General features: G+C 42.8%; 2 protein-coding genes across 2 annotated transcripts; one reads left to right on the forward strand and one right to left on the reverse strand.

Moving 5' to 3' along the window:
* Nucleotides 1-4840: 4840 nt before the first annotated feature.
* Nucleotides 4841-8162, reverse strand: LOC122886961 (tripartite motif-containing protein 16-like). Its single transcript, XM_044219736.1, has one exon. The coding sequence runs from the start codon at nucleotides 7109-7111 to the stop codon at nucleotides 5438-5440; it is 1674 nt and encodes a 557-aa protein (XP_044075671.1). The 5' UTR covers nucleotides 7112-8162; the 3' UTR covers nucleotides 4841-5437.
* A 7078-nt stretch (nucleotides 8163-15240) lies between these two features.
* LOC122886953 (otolin-1-like) lies at nucleotides 15241-24084 on the forward strand. Its single transcript, XM_044219726.1, has 5 exons — nucleotides 15241-15934; nucleotides 17028-17505; nucleotides 18853-18933; nucleotides 19812-19892; nucleotides 20637-24084. The coding sequence occupies exons 1-5, from the start codon at nucleotides 15758-15760 to the stop codon at nucleotides 21560-21562; spliced, it is 1743 nt and encodes a 580-aa protein (XP_044075661.1). The 5' UTR covers nucleotides 15241-15757; the 3' UTR covers nucleotides 21563-24084.
* Nucleotides 24085-25430: the final 1346 nt, after the last annotated feature.

Below are 25430 nucleotides of genomic sequence, written 5' to 3' on the forward strand. Positions count from 1 at the left end.
CTTGTACTGGAGTAATATTTGACCAGGAGTTGTGTCCTTTGTCCACCTCTGTCTATAAGACAGCATTTTATTTTGTGACAGAATCAACAGACAGATGTCAGACTGCTGCCTTCAAGGACCACTGAGACATTAAAGTGAAAAGCACTTCTTCCACCTCACACCTGCTCAGACTTTTAACTGAAATGGACTTTTTTTCATGGAGCTCCTCTGTGCCGAGTGTGAATGTGGAGTGCTTCGCTTGTTACTCACCGCAGTAACCGAAGCTGCAGTAACTGAAAGCTGCAGTAATTAAAGCTGCAGTAACTGAAGCTACTGAAGCTGCAGTAACTGAAGCTGCAGTAACTGAAGCTGCAGTAACTGAAGCTACTGAAGCTGCAGAAACTGAAAGCTGCAGTAACTGAAGCTGCAGTAACTGAAGCTGCAGTAACTGAAGCTGCAGTAACTGAAGCTACTGAAGCTGCAGTAACTGAAGCTGCAGTAACTGAAGCAACTGAAGCTGCAGAAACTGAAAGCTGCAGTAACTGAAGCTGCAGAAACTGAAGCTGCAGTAACTGAAAGCTGCAGTAACTGAAAGCTGCAGTAACTGAAGCAACTGAAGCTGCAGAAACTGAAGCAACTGAAGCTGCAGTAACTGAAGCTGCAGTAACTGAAAGCTGCAGTAACTGAAGCTGCAGTAACTGAAGCAACTGAAGCTGCAGAAACTGAAGCAACTGAAGCTGCAGTAACTGAAGCTGCAGTAACTGAAGCTGCAGTAACTGAAAGCTGCAGTAACTGAAGCTGCAGTAACTGAAGCAACTGAAGCTGCAGTAACTGAAGCAACTGAAGCTGCAGTAACTGAAGCAACTGAAGCTGCAGAAACTGAAAGCTGCAGTAACTGAAAGCTGCAGTAACTGAAGCTGCAGTAACTGAAGCTGCAGTAACTGAAGCAACTGAAGCTGCAGTAACTGAAGCAACTGAAGCTGCAGTAACTGAAGCAACAGTAACTGAAGCAACTGAAGCTGCAGAAACTGAAACACACAACTGAAGGCGGAACCGCAGACCTGAGCCCGCCAGAAGCTTCGTCTTAAACCATCAGAAATTAATATTTTATCGAGTTTTTAAGCCAAGTTTTCTACGCTACACTGGTTTCCTGGCCATTTCTTTACCTATATATGTTTTAACTTGGTCAAAGTTTTCAGTCAGTCATCGGACGTGTGGATCTAAAGTGATTTTAAGCTAGCTGTCAACTCGACGTACCTCCACTGCTGCTAGCTTAGCTAGGTTTGTCTTTAGCCCGGCGGCTATGCTAGCCGGTGGCTTTTACTAAGGACTTTAAGCTTTTAGCACTTTTATAGACTAACTGTAAGCGTGATGGCTGAGTGTGGATCTTGTCACCTTACCGTCTCAAAGCTGAGGAAAAGTGTCGCCCGTCTGGAAGCCGAGCTCAGAGAAAAAGACCAGCTGGTCCTGGAGCTCTCCACTGTCGCCCCGGCCCAGGTAAAACACCTGGCGGCCCTCAGCTCCTCTGGCTGCGGCAGCCGGACTGCCACCGCCCCCTCTCGCTCCCCGGACTGCTCCACTCCAGCACTGGACAAAGATCCCAGTCTTCCGCGGCTCGGCTCCATCACCACAGCCTGAAGATCCGTGGCTCCTCATGGGTGCGAAGCCCAAAGCGGTTGCCATTTCTACTCCGTGCCGAGCCCCGGTGGATGCACCGTCACTCGCCGGCGGGGTGGTGAGAAGGCCCCGTGAGTTCGACTCCACGCCAACCGGAGCGCTGGACCGTAGCCTGTAAGGACAGACATGGTGCAAAGCGCCCGCCTCCTCCACCTTCACATCGGGCCTCCCGCTGGCCAACAGGTTTGACATCCTGGATACGGAGGACTTTCCTCCACTGGAGGGACGCTTCCTTCTTCCAGCCTCCTCTCGCCGCAAGTTACTGAAAGAGGCCGTGATCAGGAGAAGCTCTGGGGGGTCTCATTCGTCCTGAGACGGCAGAGGACGCCGCCCCCTCGCCGCAGCAGTCCCCGGCCACGACTATCCCAGGGACTGCTAATGGGACTCACGTGGTTGACTATTTACATCACCTGTTTCCCCTCGCTCTTCCTCTTCCTCTTCCTCTTCTCACCAAAAACAGCCACGCACCCTCTGCTGCCACTACCTCCCCCTTGTGGACTGGTCATAGTGCTGCTATCTGGAGCCCGGATCCCTCTAGTGCCACTTTTAACATTCCTGTGGTAATTTTATAACATTTTTTCCATTATTTATCCCCCCCCAACCAGCTGGCTCAGAGTTTTTATCCAGTCTTGTGTTAAATTATGACAGAATTGTTCTTTGTGGTGATTTTAATATTCACGTTGATGACTCTTCTAATGCTCTCGCTGCTGATTTTTTAAACATTACTAACTCTTACAACTTTCAACAACATGTGTCTGGCCAAACTCACCTTAGACCTAGTCTTTAGTCTGGGACATCATGTCTCTTATTAGAGTGTCCTCCAGCCCTCTGGACAAAATCCCAACTAGGTTTCTATTGGAAGTTATGGATTGTATTGTGCCCCTTTTACAAATTATTTTTAACAGCTCGCTGTCTACCGGCTGCATCCCTGTTTACTTTAAAACAGCTTGTGTCCAGCCAGTCCTAAAAAAACCTGGGCTTGATCCCACCCTCCTGGATAACTATCGCCCAATCTCCAAACTGCCTTTTATTTTAAAGATTCTCGAAAAACTTGTATCTAAGCAGCTTCTTGCTGCTGTGGAAAACAATAATACCTTTGAAAAGTTCCAATCTGGCTTTCGTCAGCACCACAGCACTGAGACAGCCCTTCTCAAAGTCACCAATGACCTTTTAATGAATGCAGATGCAGGCATGTGTTCAGTTCTTGTACTGCTGGACTTCAGTGCTGCCTTTGACACAATTGATCATGGCATTCTTTTAGATAGACTGAGGCACTGGGTGGGCATATCTAGCACTGCACTAGACTGGTTCTCATCTTATCTGTCCAATAGGAAATTCTGTGTCAACATTAATAACTTCATGTCATCCTTTTCCCATATCAAGTACGGTGTGCCTCAAGGTTCAATTCTGGGACCAATACTGTTCTCCTTATACATGCTTCCTTTGGGTGATGTAAACCGCAGACATGGTATTTCTTTTCATTGTTATGCGGATGACACACAGTTGTACCTCCCTGTCAAGCCCACTGACCTTAGTACGCTGAATTCTCTGCAGGACTGCCTGTCTGACATAAAACACTGGATGTTTTTGAATTTTCTTCAGCTCAACTCAAATAAAACTGAAATCCTTGTTATTGGGCCCCAAAACATCACTAAACAAATACTGCCATCTACTGGTAACCTGTCACAACATATCAAGCCTGTTGCAAGAAATCTTGGTGTCCTGTTTGATAGCAATTTATGTTTTGAGCAACATATCACTAAGCTTGTCCAATCATGGACGCAGAAACTGTTGTACATGCTTTTATCTCCTCACGCCTTGATTATTGTAACAGCCTGTTCACTTGTCTTAATCTAAAAACTCTGAAAAGACTGCAGACTGTACAGAACTCAGCTGCTCAGCTGTAAACCAGGACCGAGAGGTGCGACCACATCACACCTGTTTTAACCTCTTTACATTAGCTCCCTGTTTGTATTAGGATTGATTTTAAGATACTATTGATTACTTTTAAGGCTCTTCATGGCCTGGCTCCAGATTATATTTTAGACCTTGTAATCCCTTATGAACCTTCACATAGTTTGAGATCTGTCTTCTGTCTGTTCCTGAGTCCAGGATGGAAACTAAGGGGGACAGAGCTTTTGCCATCAGGGCCCCGAGGCTCTAGAAAACAACCTGCCCGAAGACATTAGGCTGTCTGAGTTAGAGTCTTCGTTTACGTCTCTTCTCAAAACACATTTTTATCTGAAAGCAGATCCTGATCTTACTTGAGCTGTCTGTTCATTTTGTTGTTTTCATGTATTTTATTTATTTTATATTTTATTATTCACTGTGGTATTTTATTTCTCTTGTTGTGAAGCACTTTGTACTTTGTTTTGATAAGTGCTCTATAAATAAAGTTTTATTTATTATATTTATTTACAGTAATACAGGAGACTGTGTTTAAAATAGTTTGATACCTGAAGTCTAACTTTGCCGTTGATGCTTAATACTTCTGTGCTGGAAAAGGTGGAGTAACTTTACCTGTGATGGTGCAATAAAACAATCACAGCTGTCAGGAATCCTAATCCTGACTGTTTTAGATGCATTTCTTTGTTGCCGATTGAGGATCAATAGCAGAAGCTCTTGAGCACAGCAGCTGTTTTGTGGATTGGCAAAATGAGTCGCAACAAGTTTGAATCTAGTCTGGATTCAGACTTTCCAACCCAGGATCGTCTGGCTGTGAGGCGACAGAGCTGAACACTGAACCAACACGACAGCCTTATTCTGAAGTTTCATCTCCATGAAAATCACTGAAATGACCTCAAGTCCATCTGTTGTCTCGTGTGTGTCAGGACGCCACTAAACTTCTTCACACCCAAACTCCACCAAATGAATTCAGACTATTTTTCCACTTTTTTAAGTCTGTGTAATAAATCCTCTTTACTGACTAAGTGCACAAACACAATGTTGGCTGTAAAAAGCAACAAGTGATAGAAAACTCTGCTAATTTCTCTGTGACGAAGCTGTTTCAGTGAGGAAAGCTGAAAGCACAGAGACCGACTGACAAACGCTCTTCTGCTCTAAACATGAACACTGCACTTTGTGGTGTTTCAGGAGGGAAACTGCCTCAGTTCGACTCATATTAGTGTCACATTTTCTCCATCAGCTTTGAATGAGACCCTGGAATGAAGACAAGAAGAAAACACTTTGTTCACGTTTGTTTATTCATCATGTAAACCTTCAGTTCGTTCACACATCCCATCAGTTACAGGTTTATAATACCTCATAGTACCTCATTTGTATGTCACTTTGGACAACAACAACATCTGGTCTGCCAAACAAACAAATGTAAATGTAATTATAGATTTCTTTACAAATGGATGAAAACAAAATATCTCCGATAAAGGAAGGTCTGGTGCTTTCTCTCTTTAGACCCATGCAGTGGAAGAGAAACAACAACAGACAAACACATCAATACAAATATTCAGCCAACATTTAGAGCACAGAAGTTTCCATCTTCATGCAGAGAAATGTCAGTTCAGCTCAGCCAAAGTCATCCTGAGCAGTGACAGCCTCCATGGCTAAACAGACAGGAAGGAGCGCCACCTAAAGAAACTCAAACATTTACAGAACCGCTAATGAGAAGGTGTCACAGGACCACCCATAATGTTTGATTGACAGCTGATCTCTGTGCAGTGAAGAAATGCCACAACAATCAGCGCTCAGCAGCAAACATGAAGACAAAATAAGTTTAAGAGTTAAAACACAGAATTTAACCCACTGTCCCTTAAATGACTTCTGACTATTTCAGTTTACAGAACTCAGCAGTGTCTCCAGAAGAGAAAAACCGAAGTCCAGCATAGAGAGGCTGAGTGAATGTGGTCTGGACTCTGTGGAGGAGAGTCATGGTTTCAGAGATGCTGTAGAAGGACAGAATACCTGCCCTGTGATCCAGGTACACTCCTACTCTGGAGGACTGAGGACCTGAGACGGGAGTTTCGACATCGTTGTACCAAAAGTTATAACTGTTGTTGTCACAATATAACATCCAAGATTTGTCATTGAATCCAAATACACATTCATTCAACCTCCCTGCTCTGCTGATATTCTTGTATGCGACTGCTACATAAACTCCTCCCCCTCCCAACTCCACCTCCCAGTAACAACGTCCAGTCAGACTCTCTCTACTCAGGACCTGACAACATCCAGTGAATCTGTCTGGGTGACTAGAATAAGACTGAACTTCTCTCATTACTGTTGCTTTTCTGTTCCCTTCAGATAATAACAGACGTGTGTTTGCTGTGTTTGGATCCAGTGTGATTTCATGTGAATATTTTAAGACTCCAGCTCTGGTCTTGGGCTCTGCTTGTGACAGTAAAACATCCACTTCAGTCACCGTCAGTGAGATGTTTGTCCATTTCTCACTCAGAACGTCCTGTAGTTTATCTCTGACCTCTGACACAGCCGCTGTCACATCCTCAAAGTAGCTCAGAGGACGGATATCGATGCTGGATGAGTCTGTAGACTCCCTGAGTCGTGACAGTGAGGGGTAGCTGTGTAGAAACTGGTTGTGATCCTCTGTGCGTGAGAGCTGCTCCAGCTCAGCGTCTTTCCTCTTCAGCTCAGTGATCTCCTGCTCCAGCTTCTCCTGAAACTCTTTGACTCGACTCACTTCAGTTTCCTGCTGGGATCTGACCTGCTGCTTCACATCAGAGCTTCTTTTCTCCATGAGACGGATCAGCTCAGTGAAGATCTTCTCACTGTCCTCCACTGCTTTATCAGCAGAGCGATTGATCGCCTCCACCTCCTGCTGAAGCAGCTTCACATCTTTCTGTCTGTCCTGGATTCTCTGCTGGATGTTTTGTCGCCTCACCTCGAGCTCTCTCTGCCTCTCAGTCCTTTCTGCTGCAGCTGAGACTGTGTCGTGGCCTTTATGTTCCTCCACAGGGCAGAGATAACAGATACACTGCTGGTCAGTACGGCAGAACATCTTCATCACCTCATCATGACGAGAGCAGATGTTCTCCTGGAGCTTCTTGGAGGGGTCCACCAGCTTGTGTTTCTTTAATGGAGCCACATCGTAATGAGGCTGGAGGTGTTTGTCACAGTAAGAGACCAGACAGACCAGGCAGGACTTGAGGGCTTTCAGTTTTCTCCCAGTGCAGAAATCACAGGCCACATCTTCAGGTCCAGCATAGCAGTGATCAGCAGGAGCAGCTTGGAGTCCGGTCTTCTTCAGTTCCTCCACTAAAGCTGCTAACACTGTGCTTTTCAGCAGGACAGGCCTCGGTATAAAGGTCTGCCTGCACTGAGGGCAGCTGTGGATGTTCTTCTCATCCTCTTCATCCCAGAAGCTTTTAATACAGTTCATGCAGTAGCTGTGTCCACAGGGAATAGTCACCGGATCCTTCAGTAGATCCAGACAGATTGAACAAGAGAAGATTTCCCGGTCTAGCTGAACTCCTTTCTGCGCCATTTCACCTCTCAGTGGCAACGGCTGTCTGAGTTTCACTTTCTAAGAGCGGAAAGGAGTTTGAGCTCTGATCTAAACAACATGTGTTTGTGCAGTGAATGGGGTCTGTCAGCTCCTGCACTTCCCCACATGTTGGCTACACCCATCTTCAAACTGTAGATCTGAAGGGGAGGGAACAAGCAAATATGTGTGCAGAGTGGCGCTCGCTGTGTTTGAGAGCAGGAAGAAGAGGGAGGGGTCATCAAGCTTTGACTCATTCCAGGAAGAGGAGCAGCGCTGTGAATCTGAACTTTTTTCCTCATTTCCACTGAAGCCTCGGTTCAAACCTGCTCCCCGTTTGAAAACATTTCAGTTTTTAGCTGTAAAATCCTTCTTCTCCTCAGGCTTCGGTGATGGCTCCATGTTTCTCCAACTCTTCCTCAATTTCGGTTCGGTTTTCTTTAACTGGTTTAAAAACCTGCTGACTGACAATAATCAAAGGAAACTGTCAGAAAATACTTAAACTGCTGTATAATCATTTTCTCACGTATTTAATGATCAGCTTTGAAGCATTTGTGACAAAACAGTTGAATTTCAGAAGATCATCCGGAGCCAAACCAGCATTTCAAGCTTCAGATGGGTTTAAACAAATATCATCGAACAAGTTATTTGTTGCAGCTGTGAATCCAGAAGGACACGACTGAACCAGATCTGAAGTTCATTTGTTGATTCATATGAATTGCCATTTTATCACCGTTGTTATTTTCTGTGTAAACCAATGAGTTTAAAATCCAAGACTCACACTTTAACTTCCTACAGTGTGCTGACGATATGGCACTGGTTGGCCTTCTGTGTGAGGGGGACTCTGCAAAAGATGGCGCATATTTTAATCATGCAGTTTTCCTGCAGCAGTGGTGTGAGGAGAGTGTGTTTAGTAAATGTAGGTGAAACCAAAGAACTTTTCTTATCCAGCAACACACAAGACACTCCTGATACATTTCAACCTTTGACCTTCACTGGATCCCCTGTAGAAACTGTCAGTAGTTTGAAATCTCTTGGAACTGTGACTGATGGCCACCTTAACTTCACAGACAGAACTGACTATATTTTAAGAAAACAAACAGGTTGTATCTGCACTTTCAGTGGTTTGACACCATTTACCACGATGCATGACACAGTGCACTTTTACTGTAAAGGGTTTTATCAGCCTAAAAACACGCTCTGAACTAAAACTGTAGGCAAAGTGAGTTGAGGAGCTTTAACCTCCTCTACATCTCTGGTTAGCAGGATGAAGGCGCCCTCTTGTGTTGTGCGTCAGTTTTCACATTTCAGCTGTTAAGCTGCTGTGATGTTCACCGCAGGAAGACGTGTAAAAACTTCACTGAGCCTTTGGCAGCTTCGAGCGACATCAGTAAAGACACATTTCAAAGAGACACATGAATGCAGCAGGAATATGAATCCAGAAACATCAGATATAATAAAACACTGACAGGAGCGTTTAACTGCACAGGGACGACTTTTACTTTAGGTAAAATTTGCTTGATAATACTTACATACTTTTACTTATTTTGGGGTGACTAAAGGGTTTATGGGTGCAATAGAGTTTACGGTACTTGGGTCTGACAAATGGTTTCTACAAGGGAGGCGTTAAGGCTGTGTGTTTATGTCATTTGAGTAGTTCTTTTACTCAGCTGAGGATCATCTCTTCAGTACAAGTTTTTCTTAAACACTCAGGTAAGGTTTTGAATTCAGAACTTTTACTTGTGGTGGAGTATTTTCACAGTGTGGTATCAGTACTTTTACTTGAGTTAAGGATCTGAATACTTCTTCAATGAAAACACTGACCACCAGAATGAAAAGAGATGTGAAGACAAACCTCCACTACACTGAACTGAATGTAACTGTTGCACATTAGTTACATATGAAAAGCATTCATATAAACTGGTTAAAGTTTGTTTTAAAGGCAATCCAGAGCTGAAGGAACACGTGATCTACATGTTCAAAGTGTCCGAGCTGCAGGTGACGACAGACAGCAGATTCAATCAGAGGCAACAACCGACAACCAGTCAGTAGAGAAAGTGTGAAAACACACCTGTAACAAAAAGTTGACAGTGTTAGAAAAAAAAGCTGATAATAAAGACATAAAGAGGCGTCTGGGACCATGAAACATCTTGTTTTTCAATTTGAATTACATATCACACACACACACACACACACAGACAAAGTATAAAGAGAGAAGCATCAAATAACTTGTAAAACTTCTGAGATCAGAAAGATATCAGACAAAGAGGAAAATAACACTTCCTCACCAGCCCATAAAAACCTGTTTTTGTCACTTAGGAGGATGTTACATTGACAACATTTATTCCCTGGAGACTTAATCTAACCATAACCATACATGCCCAACTCCACCCGCTACCCCAACCCTAACCTTAACCCTAAAATATAATGGTTTGCCTTGTGGGGACCAGCTTTATGTCCCCAAACGGGGAGGCAAGTCCCCATAATGTGGCTGTGTCAACACATTTATGTCCCCACAATGTGATTAATACAAGAACGCACATACAATCAGTGATGCTTTACCTGAAGGGAATGAACCAGTCGATTTTTCCTGTTTGATCTGATTCAGTCACGACAGATTCAGACACAAATCAGAAGGGAAAAACCAAAAAACAAGTACGGTTTCTCTGGATTTTACAGAGAAATCAGTTCAGAAATCACCTTGATTCCAATCAAGAGAGACTAACTGCCACATTTTTATATGGTGCAAATAAAATCTAGTAAAAGCTAAAGAGAAATGAAGAGTCTGTGGTGATTTTAAGATCCGATTTCTTGGGGGTAGTAATGCAATGAAATAACATAAATATATCTCCCGATGGAGACCTGCAGCAGGATTCCCGAGGAGCTCATTGGATGGATTCAAACCTGTGACACACTGTAGGGCTGGCTCTGATAAACACTGGAGGCGGTGGGGCTGTATCAGGCAGACACTGAAGCCCAGTTTTAAATTCTGACAGCAACAAGATGACTGGATAACAAAAAGGTCGTGGCGAAATCTGATTGGTTGAAGTGGACCAAGGACAAGCTCTCAGCGAGCTGACAGAGTAAGAGGAGTCCCTCCTGACCGAACTCTGGCTTTGTCGGCGACCTTTCACAGCAGATGAATTGATTTATGATACCTTGCGATTGCTGGGACATCAAGCAGTTTATCTTTCCATCTATGTGCCTCCATACCTACCTACTTATCTCTCTATCTCTAGAATCTGAGAGGGAGATATTCAACCTGTCAACAGGATGATTCTTTTACAAATCCGGTTTTAAAATTCTAGCTTTCTCCAAAATCTGTACGCAAACTCTGGTCTCCTACATGAAAGTCCGATGTGCTACGTGTTAATCCACCACCCCGACCTCTCCGCCCTGCAACGTAAAGAACGCACTATGTCGTCTGCATTGCGTTGGCACTGAACATTGGCTCTGGGCATAAATAAGGAGGTGTGAAATCGTCCGATATCGATGTAATTCCTAAAATACTGGGCTGACAAATTGGTTACTCGGTCATGGATACAAGGAACCGGGCAGAACCATGAAAATATTATTATTATTTTTTTTTTTTTACAGTTTACCTCTTAATGTTCAGCCGTGAACACAATCAATGTCAATGATTATATGTATATCATATGCGTCACAGTGGTCACATGACCCTCTAAAAACGTGACCTCTCTCCCTCAGGTAACACAGATGTATTTCAGTCCGGCGGAGCCTCAGCTGACCTCAGGTTGCCTGTCACTGCCCCTCAATACGCAGTAAAACCCTTCAAACAGGGACGCAGGTCTTGTTGTTTACTGTGAGCAGGTACAGGTGTGAAACCCAGACCGGCCTCGGGGGTGTCGCTGAGCCCTGCCGGCTGTGGAAACCAGGACACTTATTAAGGTTAACTATTCATCTCCTTTTCTTCTTTTGTGCCTCAGCCTTGTTCCCTTGGCTCGGTTTACCTTTGTGTCCTCGGATGTTTTTATTTTTCAGAATAAAAGCTGGCCTGGGGACGAAAAGGAGCCGGCTCTGGTTCCACGGGCGACTCGGCGATGGGGTGACTAACAGCGTTTTGAAAAGGGGCCGAGGGAGCATGCAGCTTTGTGTTCGGACCAGCTTCCTGTTTGTTCCCTTCACTTCCCACAAACTGTTTTAAAGACGGGATTCATGTTTTTGGCTCTTTGTCTGCACAGTGCAGTTTGACAGATACAGGTGTTGTTGTACGGTCGATGTTTCGGGTTGAAGGCGCCGATAGCCAATAATTCGTGTTTATGATAAACTCCAGTTTCTTTTACAACCTGAACTGCAAAAAATCTCCCTTTACAGTCAAGCAAAATATTCTGATCCAGATAAAATGTACTTTCATCAAGCAAAAAAAATGACTTGATTAGAAACTAACAAAACACTGTCTGACCTTAAAACAACACAGTTTCTCAATCTTTTCAGTTTTAGGTCCAAAAATCCTTACGGACCCAACAATTAAAAGGTGGGGAACGCGATTCTGGAGAAATCCAATACTATGACAAATACCACGACACACAGCAAACGACGACACAGCAAGTAACGTAACTGATGTTAAATATGTTGTGGGTTAGCTTAGACAGCAATGCTCAACTCTCCTGCTGCTACAGCTAACATCACAACAGCAGCAGATCTTGGCAAACTAGAAAGTCCGCTGAATGTCCGTGGGCAAGTCGTTTAACGTCACCTGACACACAAATCATGGCTGGAGTAGTGTTGTGTGGCCACTTTGTGTGTTTCCCGTTCACAGAGCCAGGGCTGTGTACGAACACCAGCGCACACACTGAACGGACAGCTAGCGGGCCGCGAGGAGATATTCCCTGAATCTGACAAAAAGACGTGTTTTGAAATTAGAATCGCTGACTCCACCTTTAAAGTGTTCGAGTAGCATTTGTGTGCGCATTTTACTTTCAAGAGCATGAAGATAGCTCCGCTTTAGGGCTGCAACTAATGATTGTTTCCAGTAGGATTATTTTCTCGATAAAATTATTAATCATTTAGTCTATAAAATGTCCCAAAACTGTGAAAAATTGTTTGTTTTGTCCAACCAGCAGTCCAGAACCTGAAGATATTCAGTTGATATAAAACACAGAAAACCCTCGCATTGGAGAAGCTGGTTTTAGGGGGAACAATGTCCTGACATAGTGACTTCTCCAAATTAGAAGTGAACTGATAAACTTGTCTTTAGTCCACTTTAAGTTTCTCAGTAGTTGAACTGTTGAAAATAGTTTCTTTGGTGCAGCGTCAGTCACAGCTACAGCAGCAGCAAGTCTTTTGAAGGAGATCTGTTTACAGTCTGAGCTTCTTATCGCACAGACGCCAAAAGTGCCAAATAAAAGACAGAAGCAGAGAAGAAAGGAGGAAGGAGGGAAAGGGAGATTGTGAAATGGAGCTGAAGAGAGGGAACAAAGTACCCAAATCCTGCACTTCAGCAATAAAACTGCATTCATTCAGGGAATTTACAGAAGTACAGAAATATCAGAACAGATATTTATCAAGTGCCAAAAATGTAAACTTGTTTGACGGGAGATTAGGGTGACGAGTATCATTTTACACTTGTCACAGGTTATGTCTTACACAAGTCCAGTTTTAAACAGCAAGCGTTGAGCTGTGTCCATTCGTTTTTTTTTCTCATGTTTGTTATCAGGTATCCAGATGATCCCTAAGGTGTTGTTGCAGAATGAAGTCTTTGTCCTCTGTTGTTAAATGTGCTGAAAAAATAAAATAAAAGTAGGCTTCTCATTGTGAAGAGTGGGTGTTTAGTGTTAGACTGCTGCTTCTTGTGCCCGCTGTTTGTTTAGAGGATGAAAAAAACCCATTCTGCCAAGAGACCAAGTCCTTTTGTCCATTATGGACTCATACATATTTTGCTTTCTGTTATTTCAGCTTGTTTCCATCACAAACCAATTTTTATGTATTTTTTGGAGGCGAGTGTCACCAACGAGACAGAACAAGGCGGGTCACGGAACAATTATCAAGAAAAAATACACGTGTTCATAGAAAAGTCTTGGATCATGTTGACTTGTCTGAAACTGGTGGAATCATCGAATCGCACTGGCTGATTGTTTCGCTTCTTCTGCCAGCGTAGTTTTACAGGTGTGGCGGAGACGCCCGCATGCCTTCAATATTTCTGTTTGTAGAAGAAAACTGATTATAAAGCTGTTTTAGGATTGTCTGACGGCAGATTGTTTTCATTTTTCTCGAAATGTGAGTGCCAATCTCAGAACCCATCAATCTTCTGACGACGATTTGAATGCCGATAAATAGATAAAAAAGCTAATCTCTAGGGTTCAGAGATTGATAACAAGCTAAATCGTCATCAGACGATAGCCAATGGGTTCCAAGTTTGCATTTCGGCCAATGTGTCCCGCCTCTTTCGCTCTCCACACGGACTGGTTACCTGCAACCGAAGCCCGCTCAAACGTGATTGGTCAATACAACTCGGACTACAAACGGAAACCAGAATGCTTCTGATACCGAAATCTTGTCCCCTGCCTACAGATTCTTGCATTCATATGCAGATTTCTGTTTAGAGAGATTATGTGAGTGCTACCAGCGTTACAGCAGTAAATGTTATTGTAAAAGTCATTTTGCAAAAACAGTTGTGAGTTCTGTGTTGCACTTTGGGACAGAATAATTAACTGACAGGTTACACACACACACACACACACACACACAAGACGCAGTGTCCTGTTTCACATGTGATTTAATGAAATTAATGTTGTTGCTTCGAAGCGAGCAGTTATTTTCACACCACTGCTTAGGAATCAACAACAACAACAAAATAACTTGTGAGGATGGCAATTCTTTGCAGTGTGAAGTCAAGTCGTTTTTAGTCATAAAGCCTAAAGCCACAACTTTGCCTCTGAGGGCTTTATTATGTGCACAACACAAAACACCCTTGATTTGAAAATCAGAATCAGAAAAATCAGATCACTCATCCCAAACTGATATCTGGGTCGATATTTGACTGCTTTCTGGTTCACTTGGCAAGGATTATAAAAGAAACAAAAAAACCCTCCCTACTAACTAATTATTAGCATGGCTGATTTAAGGAATGACAAGAGAAAGGAAATAAACATACAACAAAGGTGAGGAGGGAAGTCTAAGCCAGTTGTTGTCCCCTACCCGGAAGCAAACATCTGCCCATCTTATTACATGTTGTTGTTTTCTGAATAGATCTTGCTAACCTGAATCTTTATCACCTTGCTAGCATTAGAGCTCTCCTGCTTGTTTATTGTTCCTTCATGAATCAGATTCACTTAATTTTATACGTGTGCTTTCCTCCCCAGTCACGTGTGTCCTCCTGCAATGGATCAGTGGATGGATTTAAATTAAATGTAATGCACTGAAATTAAACAAAGAAGATCAAGGAACATTGGAAAGAAGAAAAATAATGAGGAAGTAGGTTAATGTCTGAAGACTTCTACCCATCAACAGCCATATTTATGTCATGCTGAATCTAACGTGTGACTCTCCAAAGAAACTCATCCATCTGATACATAGATAAATAAAAAGGAAATATTCAAGGAAAGAACCAAAATCTCTAAACTGGACTGAAATTCATTTTCACTTAGAGGCTGAAGTCTCATTGAACACATCTGTTGATTCAGAGCTGCTGAACACTGACAGAATGTAATTAATCTGGTTAAAGTATAGATCTGGTGATATTCTATATTTTTCTTCTTCTCAATAAATCTCATGTTCAGACTCAAACTAACAGTGAACGTATCTGCTAACAGGTGTGTGTGTGTGAATCACAGCCTGATGGATCTTCTTCCTCCATCGTCGTCCAGAAACTGTATAAACTCATCAGCGAGCCGCTCTGCTGCACTGGGTGACATGTTCCTTCATCACCATGAACACACACACTGTAGTTTATTCTGACTCAGTCCCACACACACACCGTCCTGCTGCCCCAAACACTCACTACAGCACCGCATGTGGATTCATCCGCCGCTGGAAATAGTCCCCAACAAATGCTCTATTTCCTCCTGTTTGTCTGATAAAAACTACAGCGAGCAGCAGTTTGAGGAAACTACTGAGCCTTTTTAAACAGGAAACTATATATCTGTTTTTAAAGATTTACATCTTCAGTGGGAACCAATGGGCTCGCAGCTGAGAGCCGCAGACAGGAAGTCAGACAGTACTGAGAGACGGACCGACATGTTGTTGGTTTTGGGTTTTCATATGGGATTTGTTGATAATGAGAAAAAACAGGGAATATCACCTGCATAATCCTTTAAAGTGGAGTTTGGTTTAGGTTTTATTGTCTCAGATGGTTTAAATGTTGTTTCAGAGGCTTTTCCTCCACGATAAGAACAAAACTCTGCAGGGAAACAAAACTGGAAATCTGTTGGAAAAGGAAAATTGTATCTTGGACTTTTCAATCCAATCTGGTCAAATCAAACGATTAATTGTACCAGACAGAGTACTCCAGACATTGCAGAGGGACGACGCACAAAGAAGAGTTATGAAAGGGAGAGAGAAAGGAGGGTGGAGAACGATGGAGAGATAAACAGAGACGTCTCTTCTTTCTGCTCTGAATATATTTTTGCTGTTTCATGGTGAAGGAGGTCACGTCGCAGGCAGAAGGCCCAGTTCTTCTTCGGCAGAACAATGAAGACGGGCCTCCCCCTCCTCCCCCCAGTCCTCAGCCTTTGTCTGTGGACGCAGCAGGTGAGAGGGAGCCTGAAAGTTTTGTTTCGGGCGAGGTTTATAAATGGATCAAAGCCTCCTCGATCCTGCTCATCTTCCACAAATCTCCAGACGATGCTGCTCGACTCAGACGGCGCGGTGAGTCTTTCCCAAAACGCCTCAGCGGATTTTATTTTCCAAGTCTGGGAGCAGTTCCCGTTGGCTAGAATAGGATCTAGTCTAGTTTTTTAAAGCCAGGTTCAACTGGGTGTTTGAGCACTTTCTGCAAAAGCAAAATCAGTGAAAGAGCAGAAAACAAATTCAACAAAATATTTTCAAACGTTTTGAAAATCCTTCGTATAATTTAGACACAAAGTTCTTCTTTTCCGACCATAATGTCAATCCACAGCTCTTTAAAATATTCAAGTATTTCAGTTTTAACATTTTTTGCCTTAGTATTGAGTTTAGTAATCAGATGAAGAACAACCTGGAAAATGAATTGATATTTTAGATATGTATTACATTAGTGGATGATGTGTTGGCTGTCCCTTCAGCCCCAACAAGTACATTTGTGGCTACAGAGTTTTTATCTACCTTTAAAAGCCAAATCCGACTCCTGCGTTACACTCAGCACACAAAGATCATAAAGGGAGCCTAGATGGGAGGCTGGGGTTCGGTTTTTCTTCGGGCTGAAGGTTTTGGAGCTCAGGGTGTAGAGGCATGAAGGTTAGCCGTGGCAGTGGGCGGAGCCTTTGGGTGAACTGTCGCCACTGTGTTTTATCCCCAAATAGGATAAAGGTGCAGCATTGACAGAAGTTCACGATTACATCTGTATGAAGATGAAAGTCAGAATTGCACTTTAGGCCCCAGTTACACTTTGCACTTCAAGTGTCTCGTATCCAGATGAGCCTCTAATGCTCGTTCATTTACACTTAGAACCACACATCAGCTGGTCAGGTGAGATCAATTTACCCGTTTCCAATCCAAATTAATTTGATTAAAAAACATTTCCAGAGATGAGTGCCAGTATGCTGTAACAAGTCAGAAAGATTTGGCAGTGGAAAAAACAAAAAAAAACTTCCTGAAATAATTTATATTGGAAACAGGCCGAAGTGATTTCACTCAACTGGAAGTTTAAAAAAAAAAAAAACATTTTCAGGAAATACGGACAAACACTCGACCAAATGATGTGTAAAGATGCAGTGTAATTATCTTAGCCCCTTCCTCTGGGCTCATCCTCCTCTTCCTCCAGATGTTGTCAAGGCTGCTGGGCGTTCTCGTGCTCTCCTCCATCTGCTCAGCCATGCTGCTACCAAACAACAACTCCACGGAGTCCAGCGAAGAGGACGGCTCCACCATGGACCCCAACACCTACCACTGGCCCGACTCAAATGAGGGGGAGTCGTCTAAGTCGTCAAATTCGTCAACGTCGTCCGAGTCATCGGAGAACAGCCCCCCCTGGTTACCCATTTCCCGCAGCGGCCCCCTGCAGATGCCCCCAACAGGACAGTGGCCACCCATTGGCAACATAACTGACTTCTCTGACAATCGCCGGATGCTCGGGGCCACCGACCCGGCAATGCCCCCCCTGCCTGATACAGTGATCTGTGACATGCTGTTGAACGCACCGGTTCCGCCGCCTATCGACCAGATTCCTTTTTTCTGCCTCTGCTCGCACTGTAAGGGCACCAAGGGGCCCAAAGGAGACCGTGGAGACAGGGGCCCTCCAGGTATGTAGATCACTTTAAATGACCTGTTTGAGTTTTGGTGCATTTGAAAGCTGACAGCAGCTGTGGGTTTCTATGTTTGTCTGACTCCTCTTACATCGAGATATTAAACTGTTGCGATCAGTGCCAGGTAACAGCTTGTGTTTGTCATGTCCGAGGTGCGTAGTAACTAGCCCCGAAGCTTCTGAAGTGAAGCAGCCACTTCTGCCATTTAATACTCATTCTTGATAATACACGACAAAAACTGCACTTTTTACAGAAAGATTAAATCTTATGTTTATTATCAAAGATAAATCTTGTCAGGCACAGTTTGCCATAGATTATTAAACTTGTTTCAAGGTAACTAGATAGTCCAATAATGTTAATGTTTGATAAAAATTTAATCAGTTAACATGGGGGGAATTAAAGGAGGTCATGACAAAAAAACGTTTGAGAACCACTGGTTTCTGCAGGAAAGTGAGGACTGTAATATAAGCAATAAAACGCAGCTGGCTACATGGCGAGCTAGCCACAAGTACCTCAGCAAAGTGTCTGATAATAGGGCTAACGTTAGACTGCTATATGAGATGACACTATAATATACTCTAAACACTATAATGAGCAGATTTACAGTAGTTCTGAACTTTACCTTCGACATGACACAATGATAATATATTGGGATCCCACGTCCACTCCGTTCTTAAAGAAGAACTGCCGTCTTTTCATAAGCGGACCAGTGACTGGTCAATCAAGTTGCCCTGCATAAACTTGTACTGGCCCCGAGGCCATCGGTAATGTCGGACCCTGGCCCACTTCTAAATCCCCTCTGATACGCATCTTCGTCATAACGTTACAATGTTTGAGGGAACTATAACGTTAGGTAACTGGACGCAACCGTCACTACTGCTAACGTAGCTCCTCGGGGACTGAAGCTGTTATTTTTCTAATTTTGACGATCTAACTGTCATGCAGAACTGTAATTTTATGGGTTATTGTTGTTTGGACGATTAAGCTAAGATCGCTAACATGTGCTAACGTCAGTGTCAGTTTTTCCACACAAGCTATACCACATGTTACCAACGTCGTTATACTATTGGCTCCTGTAAGAAGCAGGAGCCAAACGTCAGACATCTCACACAGAGATAAACGAAACATCAATTTTGGTAATTTACAATCAGAATTGTTTTAGGAAAAGTGATACTTTTATTCTGCACTTTTCTAAAAGCTCTGTGGATGTATATATACTGTATATGAAAAATATTCGTCTACATAAAAATGTCATCAATATAACCTTTATTTTCTAAAATTACAGAACAAAAAATTATGGTGTTGCCAGACGTTTTTGTAAAAACTGACCTAATATTTGATCAGGTGCACCTGGGAGTCCTGGGACAAGAGGAATGATGGGGTTCAAAGGTCGTCCAGGATTCACAGGCTCTCAGGGGATAAAGGGTGAGTAACACATCAACAACTCTTTCACTGCACTGGTAATGACAACAAATATAAAACAAAACTCAGTCTTGTTGCAGTTTTGGCCTGTACACCTATAGACTAGCTTGAACTCACCACTGTCACTGTAGAGGGTCTAGTGATGAGGGTGGACAAAATAACAAGGACACGTCACTTAATGTCCAATAAGTAACAACATGACAATGATAGATGAGAAGATGGATATCAGTTTCATCTCTGTGCGTCCAGCACAGAGAAAGGTCCAGGGCTTGTTTAGCCTAGCTTAGCACAAAGACTGGAAGCAGGGGGAAACTGCTAGCCTAGGTCCAGCAAAAAAGAAAGAAAAGAATAAATCTACCTTCCAACAACTCCAAAATGGATAAGACAGAAAAACTGTGTTGAACTGCTCTTTAAAAACCACTTTGTGCAGAATTATATTATTATAGATTATAGCATCTTTCAAATTTTTCTGATGAGTAAGTAAGAAAAATTAAATAATCGTGGGGAAAAGTTTTGCGTTATATGTGATTGCTTTCAGCCCATTCACCTCAGTGTAGCTGTCCAGGTTCCATGGGGGAGTAGAAGGGGGTTCGATCTTATCTTTGTTTTGCATTTATACATTTTTCAAAATCAACCTGCCCAGGGACTACAGTTGAAAATCTATCTTCGGACACCAACCAAGTCTAATTTTTTTCCAATTCGTCTCTCATTTTGCTGACAATGGATCCGTCTTCAAATTGATCTTCAAAACAGGCCAACAGACTTGACCTAGAAATCATTGCTTTTCACTCAATAAAACATTAATTGCGTGTCTTAATAGAGGTCACCTTGTCTTACTTTTCTTTTTTTTTTGGTAATAATTTCTGTCTTTGTTGTTACAGGTCAGAAGGGAGACCTGGGAGATAAAGGGCAGCCTGGTGTTTCCGGTTTCACCGGGATGAAGGGCGAGCAAGGCTTCAAAGGTCTGCTGAGATCATTCTATATATAAAAGATCACGCTATGTAAAGGGCCATTAGTTACTTGGATGCCATGACACCACCATCATTAATATTTTCATGATCTGACATCGCAATGACTAAGGATTGGTTGGGCATAGGCACAAAAATGACATTGTGGAAAGATTATGAATTAATAATAAGATAGTAAGAGAGCTACTATCTTAATGTTAAGGGATGATCATGGTTAAAAGAAATCAACGCTGACTGTTGGTAGGAAACAGGAAGTGAACTGTGATCTCTCATTTCAATGTCTAACATTTTGTTGACCCATCCATCCACTCAGGCCTCCTGTCTCTGCGAACATTGTGGTTCTGTAACTACGTCACATTATATCCTCCTTTACTCCCAACAGACCAGAGTCATAATTCCTACGTCCACTAGAGGGCTTTGTCACTTGAATGTAAACATATTCTGTTTTCGGGTATTTGCAGAAATGACTGCTGCTGTTGTTTTTCTTGAGAGGACCAAAAGATATTCTGGGTAGAGACAGGCAGATGCCTCCTGAACTGCAGCCTCCATAAACCTCCACACAGAAAATGAAGAACAATGTGGGGATCCTTGCAAAGACAGAAAGCAACACAACCCTAATTTTGTAATATTTGCAAATGGGGCAATTCAAAAGAAAATGTAGAGGTTAAGATGTTAAGTGGTTTCGTACTTGACTTTATGTCAAAATGTAATGCAAATATTCTTGATTTGTGTTACCAGGAGAAAAAGGGGACCGCGGATTGGTAGGCCCTGCAGGTGCACAGGGCCCCCAGGGAGAAACTGGCATATGCCCTGCCTCTTGCGACAGTGTCCAGGGTCCACCGGGTCTACAAGGCACCCCTGGACCAGCCGGAGCCCGGGGTCTGCCTGGGGTCCAGGGACCTATGGGACCCAAAGGTTCTATGGGTGATAAGGGTGACATGGGTAGACCCGGCAATCCCGGGATGAACGGCCAGAAGGGTGATCTTGGTGAGAAGGGGATGTGCAACTGCACAGATGGGGCAAACGGCCATGATGGGAGACCAGGAGAAAAGGGGACTAAGGGGGACAAAGGTGACACTGGTGCCCAGGGGGTACAGGGCCCCATAGGGCTAAAAGGCCACGAGGGTAGCATGGGTCTCATGGGGCCGCCCGGTCCCTGCTCCCCAGCCATCCAATCGGCATTCTCTGCATGTATCAACCAGTCGTTTCCTGTTCAAGACTTCCCTATTCCTTTCCCACACGTCCTTACCAACCAGCAGGGGCACTTCAACCCAATCATGGGCATGTACACGGCCCCCATCAACGGTACCTACGTCTTCAGCTTCCACCTAGCGGTCGCCGAAAAACCTCTTAAGGTCGGCCTGTTCCTTAACTTCTACCCTGTAGTCAGAATGACAGAAGCAACCAACCAGGCCACCACCAGTCAAACTATTGTCCTCCACCTCAACTTAGGAGACCGGGTGTGGATGCAGGTGAAGAGCGCATTCACCAACGGCATGTACACCGACTCTGAGAGCAGCAGCACATTCTCCGGGTATCTGCTGCACCCCGACTCCTGCGAAATGCCTGTGGGCCGACATCACTTGTCCCCAGTGCAATTTTCTCAGAGAGGCTTCAGCTGGGATGGTCCTCCAGGCCCCACCACCCCCACACCTCAGCAATAATAGGCTCCAGTCCATCAGTCAGTCACACAAGTTATAGACAAAGCATCCACACACACCCAATCAAACACTCAGTGTATTTATAACTGCAAGTTTTAAAGGAGGGGTATTCTAGAAAAGCAGAATTGTCCATTTTTTACATTTTCTGTCAGAGAAGTTACTGTGGCACTTCCATTCGAGGACTGAATCTGTGTCATTCTAGACATGGTCTCTGGTAGTTGAGTATCGTAGGAGGTAAGGGGCGGGGCCAGCAGAACTAACAGCCAATAAGTGCTGTTATTACACTGCAACATATTTTTAAATCAATTAATAAAAACAAAAGAATTTCCTCCATATCAAGTCCTGTTTTAGTAGCCATGCTAGTGACCGACTGAATCCCAATGACTTGAGATTGACAATTGTTATGGATTGCCATGAAATTTGGTTCAGACGTTCACGTTCCCCTCGGGATGAATTGTAATAACTTTGGTGATCCTCTGACTTTTCATCTACCGCCACCATCAGGTCAGAATGAATTTATATTTTTATTTTTACGTTTAATTGTTTTGTTGTATTGGGAGTCCTAGAAACCAAACAACTTGGAGAAACTAGAAGATATTTGAAGAAATTAAGCAGGAAAATACCCTCCCTTTAAATGTGGAGATAAATTCACTCTTATGATTCAACACTCACTGAAATATGAAAATGCATGTAGTCTTACACGTGCCAGCTTGACAAATGCATTTGATCATGCGCTTGACACACATAATAAATGGCTAGATCGCCGAGCTGGCTGCAGATGTTTTTCGGTTGACTGTAGAGGTTCAAATCTGCTCTAATGGTAAATGTTTTAAAAGCACTTTGCATCCTCAGAGTAAAAGTATTTTTAATCCTTGAGATCAGCTTGCTGCAGCTTAGTTTTAGAGCCTTAATCATTTCACCGTATCAAATTTTGATGATGGATGAAGTTTGATGCTTGAGAACATTTTTTATTATTTTAAACTGCAACCAAAGCGGCTGCTTCGATCACCAAGTCCTCCGACATTTTATTTCAGACAAAAGCGACAGTATCTGGAGTAGAGTTTGACAAACTTTACAGCAGATTCAGACTATCTACAGCCTTCTCACTGGACATACTTGTAAAGTAACGAAAAAAGAAACGTCTCGTCCTGTGTGGATGGAAAGAAGATTTTCACATCCTGGATCAGTGTAGTTTTGGCTAATAAATCTTTAGGTTAGCTCTGCTAGAAACAGCTTTAAAGTCAAAATAGGCCAAGGAAATACTTAAAACAGTGAAAGCTGAATCTTACTATAAGAATGATTTGAAATTGGGTGATGATGACATTTGGAAGACTTTGGAGTTTTTCACTGTAGGAGCTACTTCTGAGTTCAACATGCAGGTCAATCTTGATGAATAACGTTACAGAATTAGCGGCATTGTGGGCCGATATGATGCCGACACTGGCCCTAAATTGGTCCAAGGCCTTACACCCAATACCTAGCAAAGTCTGACAGCCATATCTGGCTCACATTAAATCTTTTTCGGTGCCAGAACACCGCCAACTGTGCAGACACTCAGCCACAATTGAACCACCTCAGCTGGTTACCTGGGTTATAGATATACTAGCCAAAACTATGAATAACACTTATGTAAAACTGAATTTTTTAAGAATTGTGAGATTTTAAATGCAAGCCAGGCACACCATACACTCAAGCGCTTTAGTCTAGATAAGTAATTTGTGCTCAAAATAAATCTGCAAAAGTACCTGCTTTCAATCAAATCGCTGATTACGCAGCAGAGATTGTAATAAATTTTATTTTTTGATAGAAAATGTAAATATGTCAATCAGCACTGTGTGTTAGAGGTTTTGTCGAGACAAAGGGTTTGATTAGTTGAAGAGGCTGAAACGAATGGAGGCGGCTGTGAAGGAAACAAGATGGATGAGAAACGAAAAAGACAGAAAATGAAGGTTTAGCTAAATGCAAAATTCCTCCATCTCCATCCTTGTTTCGTGAAACAAACATGAAGAAATGAGTGGAGTGAGAGCATTTCACCTGTTTCTAATAAAAATTAACTTGTTTCAAGAATTTTAGATACCAGTGCAGATACTGAGCAAGACTGCACAGGGAAGAGGAATTATTGTATTTATATTTTCTTAATTTTGACGAAAATTTAGTCTTGAAGGGGCAACACGAAGTCACATTTGTTAAGATGCTTAAGGGGAGCTTTTCAATAAATTCAATAAAAATGCCTGAATTTGCACAACACACAATCATTTATAAAACTCCTTGTGGTGATTTAAAAAACAAATCAAAACCTAATCAATCTATAGGACACCTTCAGGTGATTTCGGGACGTGATTGGACGACACAGACAGTGATCAGAGTCTGAAGAAACGCGGCATAACTCGGATAAAACATCATCTTCAGCCTCTCTGAGATGTTTTCGGTGATCACGTCGCTGTGTGTCACATCTGTCTGTGCCTCAGTTTGCTGTGATCTGTGCTTTGTGGTTTTTGTCTGAAATTAAAAGTTAACTTTCTCCCGAGGCTCGTGTTCGACTGTTTCTTCAGCAGTTTTCTTTCTTTTTTTTTTGCATAATTCATACTATATCAGATCAGCGTATTCTGGGACCCCAGAACTCCTTTTATGATAATTATAATGATTATAATCCTTTTATGATTATAATGAGCCACTCTGTTGCACTGGGCGACATGTTCCTTCCTCACCATGAACACACACACTGTAGTTTATTCTGACTCAGCCCCACACACACCGTCCTGCTGCCCCAAACACTCACTACAGCACCACATGTGGATTCATCCGCCGCTGGAAATAGTCCCCAACAAATGCACTGTTTCCTCCTATTTGTTGGATAAAAACTACAGCGAGCAGCTGTTTGAGGAACCTTTTTTTATTTTAAATGAAACTACATATTTGTAAGGTGTTTTTAAAGACGTGCGTCTTCAGTAGGAGCCAATGGGCTTGGCGCTGAGAGCCAGACAGGAAGTCGGACAGTATTGTGAGACGGACTAACACGTTTGGGTTTGCACATGGGGTTTGTTGACAAAAAGAATATAGAATAACATTCGAGTTATGCTTTATAAATCTATATTTTTAATATAACAGAAATATCAGTAAATCAGTTGTAAAAAATGTCCCATGAACATCAAGTGACCCAAACATGGAGCCGGGACCTCGAGCCTGAGAAACTGCATTACACCAAGAAAGAGCTAAAGCACGAATAAATCAATCAGCTTTTAATGTCACAGAGTTGAAACTGCATGGTCGCACAGAGCATCACATCTCCTTTAATTAGGAAATTAAAATTTAGTCTTCTACATAAATGTTGCTACAGTAAATCTGAACACATTAGCGGCAGTTTTACAGTGAGCGACACGACCGACAAGTCACATCAGTCTGATCATTTCCTCCGGAGCCGCGCCCAGCAGGAAACTCATTCCCATATTATTTATGAGAGCTTGCAATTTTGTCAGATCTTCACAATATTCAAATATAATTCAAATATAGTTCTCCGGCATCACACAATCCACTTGTTCTCCGATTGTAGAAAATGAACAGATGACTAGTGTTGTTGTCTCAAGTTACTTCAGATCTAAAATTGCAGTTAAGAGTCAGAAATTACCTGCGTTAATGGAAAAAAAAAAAACAACACAAAAATGGTTCTTACAACTGACTTTGCAAGGATTCATCCCTTATTCTACTGAAGGACCATATCGGTGGTTTTGCATGTTAGCGTAGCAAATGTTAGCTAAAAGAAATAATCTTGAGATGAGATTTAGCTACAGTATTAAATGTTGTACACTATTAGTTATTAGCTTCCAGCCTCAATACTATTACCTAAGACTCACATTCAGACACTGCAGCCTGT

This window comes from Siniperca chuatsi, linkage group LG13 (assembly GCF_020085105.1).
Source record: "Siniperca chuatsi isolate FFG_IHB_CAS linkage group LG13, ASM2008510v1, whole genome shotgun sequence".
NCBI classification, from domain to species: domain Eukaryota; kingdom Metazoa; phylum Chordata; class Actinopteri; order Centrarchiformes; family Sinipercidae; genus Siniperca; species Siniperca chuatsi.

Excerpts from the sequence above, each read along its gene's own strand:
- LOC122886961 (XM_044219736.1), bottom strand. The coding sequence starts at position 7,111 with ATGGCGCAGAAAGGAGTTCAGCTAGACCGGGAAATCTTCTCTTGTTCA.
- LOC122886953 (XM_044219726.1), top strand. The coding sequence starts at position 15,758 with ATGAAGACGGGCCTCCCCCTCCTCCCCCCAGTCCTCAGCCTTTGTCTG. Across the intron at positions 15,935-17,027 it reads TGCTCGACTCAGACGGCGCG|ATGTTGTCAAGGCTGCTGGG; the intron begins GTGAGTCTTTCC and ends CTCTTCCTCCAG. Across the intron at positions 19,893-20,636 it reads GGGCGAGCAAGGCTTCAAAG|GAGAAAAAGGGGACCGCGGA; the intron begins GTCTGCTGAGAT and ends TTGTGTTACCAG.